Source organism: Oncorhynchus kisutch, linkage group LG6 (genome assembly GCF_002021735.2).
Source record: "Oncorhynchus kisutch isolate 150728-3 linkage group LG6, Okis_V2, whole genome shotgun sequence".
NCBI classification, from domain to species: domain Eukaryota; kingdom Metazoa; phylum Chordata; class Actinopteri; order Salmoniformes; family Salmonidae; genus Oncorhynchus; species Oncorhynchus kisutch.
The window spans coordinates 78,609,275-78,616,579 of NC_034179.2; the positions used below are offsets into that span (position 1 = coordinate 78,609,275).

Below are 7,305 nucleotides of genomic sequence, written 5' to 3' on the forward strand. Positions count from 1 at the left end.
TGATCGTGTTTCTTGGCCAAAGCAAGCCGCTTTTTCTTATTGGTGTCCTTTAGTAGTGGTTTCTTTGCAGCAATTCGACCATGAAGGCCTGATTCACGCAGTCTCATCTGAACAGTTGTTGAGATGTGTCTGTTACTTGAACTCTGAAGCATTTATTTTGGCTGCAATCTGAGGTGCAGTTAACTCTAATGCAGCAGAGGTAACTCTGGGTCTTCCTTTCCTGTGGCGGTCCTCATGAGAGCCAGTTTCATCATAGTGCTTGATGGTTTTTGCGACTACACTTAAAGAAACTTTAAAAGTTATTCATTTTACATATTGACTGACTTTCATGTCTTAAAGTAATGATGGACTGTCGTTTCTCTTTGCTTATTTGAGCTGTTCTTGCCATAATATGGATTTGGTCTTTTACCAAATTAGGCTATCTTCTGTATACCACCCCTACCTTGTCACAACACAACTGATTGACTCAAACGCATTAAGAAGGAAAGAAATTCCACAAATTAACAACACACACCTGTTAATTGAAATGTATTCCAGGTGTCTACCTCATGAGCTGGTTGAGAGAATGCCAATAGTTTTCAAAGCTGTCAAGGCAAAGGGTGGCTACTTTGAAGAATCTCAAATATAAAATATATTTTGATTTGTTTACTGCATGATTCCATGTGTTATTTCCTGGTTTTGATGTCTTCACTATTATTTTACTTGTGTAGAAAATAGTACAAATAAAAGAAACCTTTGAATGAGTAGGTGTGTCTAAACTTTTGACTGGTACTGTATATTCATATTATCCCAGGAGGCTGGAAGGCAATGTGTATAGCAAATAAATGAATGTATAGTTGCTGAATTACACACAGGACAGGTGCAGTGAAATGTGTTGTTTTACAGGGTCAGTCATATTAGTACAGCCCACCTGGAGCAAATGAGGGTTAAGCCTTGCTCAACGGCACCGACAGATTTTTCACCTTGTCGGCTTGGGTATTTTGGTTACTGGCTCAACGCTCTAACCACGAGGCTACCTGCCGCTTCAATGCTGAATGTAGGCTACAGTAGAATTGATTGATGAATGTAATGCTGAATAGCCAGATTAACTAACTACACAATAGCCAGATTGTGTAGTTATTCTGTTGTATTGTACTCTGCAGGAATTCTGTGCACCCGAAGCTCCATTTCCCTCAGCGAATACCTCCAGCAGTTGGCCAGGCAGCCCCCCCAGCCCCTTTGTCCTGCTGCCCAACTCTAGTGCTCTGGCCTGGGCCTCCAACATCAGCACTCCCCCCTCCTGGCCCCCGCTTAGCGCCCTGAGGCTGCTGGCCTCCCTGGAGGGCCAGTCATGTATAGATGCGTGCCAGAGCGCAGGCCTGATCTGTGAGCCCGCCTTCTACCGCTTCGTCAATATCAAAGAGGCCTTCAGTGGGTGAGATGCTGCTGCCTCCCTCCACCACCATGTGATCACACCACCATCTGTTACACAACATTCATCTTGTAATTTAACATTCAGCATATTATACAGCACAATCACTGAGGAAACAAACAATGAATATGAGCATCTTAAATTCTTCGGAATATCCTCCCTCATTCTAATGCACTACCCAATGTGCTTTGGTGTAATGAATATTGATAGCCATTTATGAAGCCTTTTTTAAAACATTGATTATAATGTCAATCACATGACTTAATATGAATAATGATATATAAAGAAATCTCTCTCTGGTGTCTCCGCCCAGGCTGGAGGTGCAGTGTGAGGGGGTGGAGGCTGAGCTCAACCACATCTTCCCAGCCTTCTCAGTGGAGAGTAGTGAGTGTGGCCTCCAGAAAGACCCTCTGCTGTTCAGCTGTGCCGGGGCCAACAACAAGTACCACCGCCTCTGTCCCTGCAGGGACTACCGTAAGGGCCAGGTGGCGCTATGCAGGGACTGCTTATGACTGTGACCAGCACCTGGGGGAAGATGACCTGCCACCACTCCCTCAGCCTTGGCCATCCCAGGGGCCCTTTTTATAGGTGGGAGGGACACTGAGGAGGATGGCCCTGCTGGAGGTCACTGTGGGTGACACAGAGGAACCAGTAGGGTCGGTCGCCATGGGGTAGAGGAGCAGCTGTACAAAAGATCACTGCTGGTATCATTATAGCACAGGGGGGAATGCTTCACGGAACTGGACAGCTGGATAATGTTACAATGAGACTCCCTATCTGCTGCTCTGACCGGAGGCTCAGTGCATTGGCAATTCTGAAATTACTAGAATACCCGGTCGCCAAACCCACAAAATTGCTGCCAAACAAGACGTGTGGCTGACATAATGCATCTCAGGGAAATGCATGATTGTACTGTTCCCTGATAAAGTGATGACGCTGCTATAAGGTGAACGTTTTACAATAGTCTTTAAGGACTACATTGGGTCCAACAACAGGAATGTTAGGGGGTGGAGTTATGAGGAACACAGAAATGAGGGGATTCTAAAAGATATCCCTGATAATTGTACTACAATGCTATAGTTGCTAATATCTGCATTGCTTCAAGTGACATGAAGATACTGTATGGAATGTAATGTTCTGTGAAATACTTTGATCATAATGCAGTTGGGATATTTGTACAGTAGATGCACTACTAGATGTAATATTTTCCATGTCTCATACATTAGTATATTTGTACATACGTGTTGATTAATAAAAAAGACAATTGAAACATTCTGGTACAACTCTTCTCTGGTACAACTCTAAAACAGAGCCAGGTTACGTCTTGAGACATGAATGAGTCTATAGATTTAGAAAAGCAATTGAGTGTAAAGCTGTCATCCATCTTTTTTGGTCAATTTCACAAAGCCAAATGGAAAAGAATGTTCTAATGACTTCTTTCAGAGTTAGTGATTTCTCTGCAGGCACTGTTGGCTTGGACTCAGTTCATGGAGTTGTGCCTAAATACCCACAGACAATTTGTGAGAAGGTTGCCAGTGGGTGGAAGGCTGCATTTAGATGGTGCAGATCTTAGTGAGTTCTGTTGGGACGGAGAGTAGTGTTGGCTTATCCATGGCTCTAGGTGCAATAGATCCCACCTCTCACTCATCTCACCACAACCAGCAGCTCTACAGTTCTTTGCTATTTTTGTCTGTCTGACTTCAGGATTTTCAGTCTTGTAGACACCAGTGATTTACTGAAGTAACCGTCAAACACAAACTTATACTCCACAGTTGACATACCCCAATACCATGATGAGACCCAGTAAAGTGAGTTTGCAGGGGAGCCGGTCCATGCCCCAGTCTGCCTGAGGGAGATTGAGCTGGAGGTAGATGTTGAGAAAGCCCATATACTGTAGACAATCATTCAATTATCCCTTTGCAACCAACAGGGTTGATAGCCCTCATCAACATTTCCCATTCCCTGACCTGGGTGTAAAATGACCGTCATCATTCACTTGTTGAGGCTACCAATAATGTACTCGTATTCATTTACATAGATTTTGATATAGAGGCACCAATATGGATTTAGTGAGGAAACTGACGGAGACATTTCTACAACATCTGATGTGAATTTTACGATTCTTCCACTGGTATAGACAAGTAGATCACTCTTTCATAAAACACATGACTGATTCTATCATTTCAGAGAATGACATTAACTGACACATCAGACAATCTGCTCTGATGACCAAACAAAGTTTTCGTTCCAAACTCCTGTTTGTCCTCCAATGGTCTTCTCCCTCCTGTGGTTGTTCTGATTAAGATGCCATTACCAGGTTGTGTATCACTCCTCTCTGGAGGTAACAGAGAGCCTCGCAAACTCTGCAGGGGGAAAATAGAGACGGTAGAAATGAGAAAGATGAACCTACCTTCAGGCCTGAAAAGAGAGGAGGAAGATGTCTACAGGCAAACCTGCAAGCTCGAACTTCAAACAGGTGTCTACCATACAGAGTTGGGAACCAGGCCATGCATAGTCCTGAGAGCTATATCAAACTTTTATCGCCAACGTCATGTCTGCACAAGTGTTTTGTGGCAGTCCGTCCAGATATTAAAAAGGAAAATGGCTCATTCTGTCCAACAGTGTACATTTTTTAATTGAATGGTGAAATATATGCATTCTGAAGTGCATTTCAATCTGCAATGAGAAACTTTTTCCAATTGGGTCTTTCTTCCTTGAATGTTTTGTCCAGTAGATATATCTACTACTGACTGGAATCACAACTACAGTACACTGCTTTGTTGACTTGGTGCGGCATATTGTACGGTATGTTTTTGTTACATGATTTAGGTGATATGGGATTTAATGACATTTTATAGTGCCAGAATTAATCCGCCAACTTTTTCTACCACGCTAGCCTGACATGAACAAAATGGCTGAGGTGATGTGAAAGACACTCATCATACCTGCTCCAGAAATGCTGAACACTCTTAGCCAAGATAAGAGAGGTTTTAATGAGATATGTTGAGAGACGATGATTGGAATTTGCCAGCTTAATGAAGGTGCTTATACTCCATTGTCACCTGAGTTTAATGGAGAAACACATTTAAGCCCATTCTAATCATCATTTTCCTGTCTGTGAACTCAAGTTGAACTTTAGCTTGAAAAAGCACAGACAGGAGTGAGAACTGAAGGATGGAGGATGGTGGATGGCGAGGAGGAGAGGATAGAGATGGGAACGGGGCGAGGGAGCCGATGAGCTTTTCCTGTTCCTAACTTTGAACCTAAATTCAATGACATGGTGATATTTTTTGTTGAGTTCACGTTGAATTGGTGTTAGTTTAACCAAATGTAAATCCAAACTAGACTGACTGACGTCTGTGCCCAGTGGGGAGGCTCTCCCTTCGCCCAACCGTCCTATTGATTGAAATGTTCATCTGAGGTCCTGACTATGTAGTCACTAAAGAAAAACCCCATTCCCTCACACTACCTTTGCCAATGACATAACTATATTACAGACAATATGTGTTTCTCTAATGCTGCAGGTAATAGCCAGGTCACATTCCCCAGCTGGTGTAACTCCACCATGTGTTAAGCAGCGGTTTAACTGGGACTTTGTGAGGTGAAAGTGGACTGAAGAAGCAGAGAGGTCTATGTATTATTATCTCATAAGCTACAGTGCATCTCTGCTGGTCAGGAGATAAGAGGATTAGACTGTAGAGCGCCAACGGCACAGGTTGGAGCGTCTTCACTCTCAAGAGGCTGTCTTTGAATTTATAAGTGTGTTGTTTTCTGGAGAGTGTTCAACTGTCATGGTCAAGAACCAAACGTAGAAAGGGTCATTTAAATGCCATGCAGTAGTTCTGGCTCACCTAACTCCCTCCTTCAGCTTACTGTACAGGTCTTATCAAAACAAATTGTATTTGTCATATGCGCTGAATACAACAGGTAAACTAACCAATATCTCCAATCTCATCTCATTGATTGGACTCCATGTTGGCTGACACCAATTAGCTTTTGGAGAAGTCATTAGCCTAGGGGTTCACATACTTTTTCCAACCTACACTGGATGTTTAAATTATGTATTCAGTATAGTGAAGAAAAATACAATAAAATGTGTGGTATTAGTTTAAGCACACTATATTTTGTCTATTGTTGTGACCTAGATGAAGATCAGATCAAATTTGCTGACCAATTTATGCAGAAATTCAGGTAATTCCAAAGGGTTCACATACTTTTTCTTACCACTGTACAGTGCATTCAGAAAGTATTCAGACCCCTTGACTTTTAAAAAATGTTCAGCCTTGTTCTAAAATGGATGAAATAGTTTTTTCCCCTTGTCAATCTAAACACAATACCTCAAAATGACAAAGCAAAACAGGTTTTTAGAATTGTTTGCAAATTTATAATGCGAGAAACTGAAATATCACATTTACATAAATACAGACCCTTTACTCAGTACTTTGTTGAAGCAACTTTGGCAGCGATTATAGTCTCAAGTCTTCATGGGTATGACGCTACAAGCTTGGCACACCTGTATTTGGGGAGTTTCTCACGTTCTTCTCTGCAGATCCTCTCAAGCTCTGTCAGGTTGGATGGGGAGTGTCGCTGCACAGCTATTTTCAGGTTTCTCCGGAGATGTTAGATCGGGTTCAAGTCCGGGCCCTGGCTGTGCCACTCAAAGACATTCAGAGTTCAGAGAGCTGTCCCGAAGCCACTCCTGCTGTCACGCCCTGACCTTAGAGATCCTTTATTCTCTATTTTCGGTTAGGTCGGGGTGTGACTAGGGTGGGCATTCTAGTTTCTTTATTTCTAGGTTGGCCTGGTATGGTTCCCAGTCAGATGCAGCTGTCTTTCATTGTCTCTGATTGGGTATCATACTTAGGCAGCCTTTTCCCACCTGTTGGTTGTGGGATCTTGTTTTGTGTATAGTTGCTGGTTAGCACTACATAGCTTCACGTTCGTTTCTTTCTTCTTTATTGTTTTTTGCAGGTTCACGTTAAATGATGATGATGAACCCAAACCACACTGCATTTTGGTCCGATTCTTACAACAATGACCTGCGTTGTCTTGGCTGTGTGCTTAGGGTTGTTGTCCTGTCGGAAGGTGAACCTTAGGACCTCAGACTTGGGCGGAGTGCTCTGGAGCAGATTTTCATCAAGGATCTGTCTGTACTTTGCTCCATTCATCATTCCCTCGATCCTGACTAGTCTCCCAGTCCTGCCGCTGAAAAACATCCCCAAAGCATGATTCTACCATTCTACTACGATAAAGCATGGTGGTATGCTTTATCGTAGGGATGGTGCCAGGTTTCCTCCAGACGTGACGCTTGGCATTCAGGCCAAATAGTTCAATGTTGGTTTCATAAGACCAAAGAATGTGGTTTCTCATGGTCTGAGAGTTGTTAGGTGCCTTCCATCTGGCCACTCTACCAGAAAGTCTTAATTGGTGGAGTGTTGCAGAAATGGTTGTCCCTCTGGAAGATTCTCCCATCTCCACAGAGGAACTCTGGAGCTCTGTCAGAGTGACCACCAGATTCTTGGTCACCTCCCTGACCAAGGCCCTTCTCCCCGATTGCTCAGTTTGGCTGGGTGGCCAGCTCTAGGAAGAGTGTCGGTGGTTCTAAACTTCTTCAATTTAAGAATGATGGAGGCCACTGTGTTGTTGGGGACCTTCAATGCTGCAGAAATGTTTTGGTACCCTTCCCCAGATCTGTGCCTCGACACAATCCTGTCTCGGAGCTCGATGGACGATTCCCTCGACTTCATTGCTTGTTTTTTGCTCTGACATGCACTTTCAACAGACCTTATATAGACAGGTGTGTGCCTTTCCAAATCATGTCCAATCAACTTAATTTACCACAGGTGGACTCAAGGATGACCAATGGAAACAGGATGCACCTGAGTTCAATTTCA

The 7,305-nt window shown here is 43.3% G+C and overlaps 1 protein-coding gene across 2 annotated transcripts in view; it reads left to right on the forward strand.

Moving 5' to 3' along the window:
- The window catches only part of LOC109893537 (alpha-1,6-mannosylglycoprotein 6-beta-N-acetylglucosaminyltransferase B-like), a 90,647-nt gene extending 87,964 nt beyond the window's left edge, over window positions 1-2,683 (forward strand). The window contains exons 17-18 of one of the 2 annotated variants that reach the window (XM_031827754.1): window positions 1,143-1,414; window positions 1,725-2,683. In XM_031827754.1, coding sequence (XP_031683614.1) covers window positions 1,143-1,414; window positions 1,725-1,923 — 471 coding nt within the window. In that variant the 3' untranslated portion in view covers window positions 1,924-2,683. The remainder of the gene's footprint in view (window positions 1-1,142; window positions 1,415-1,724) is intronic. The other variant, XM_031827755.1, reaches the window with a different exon arrangement.
- Window positions 2,684-7,305: the final 4,622 nt, after the last annotated feature.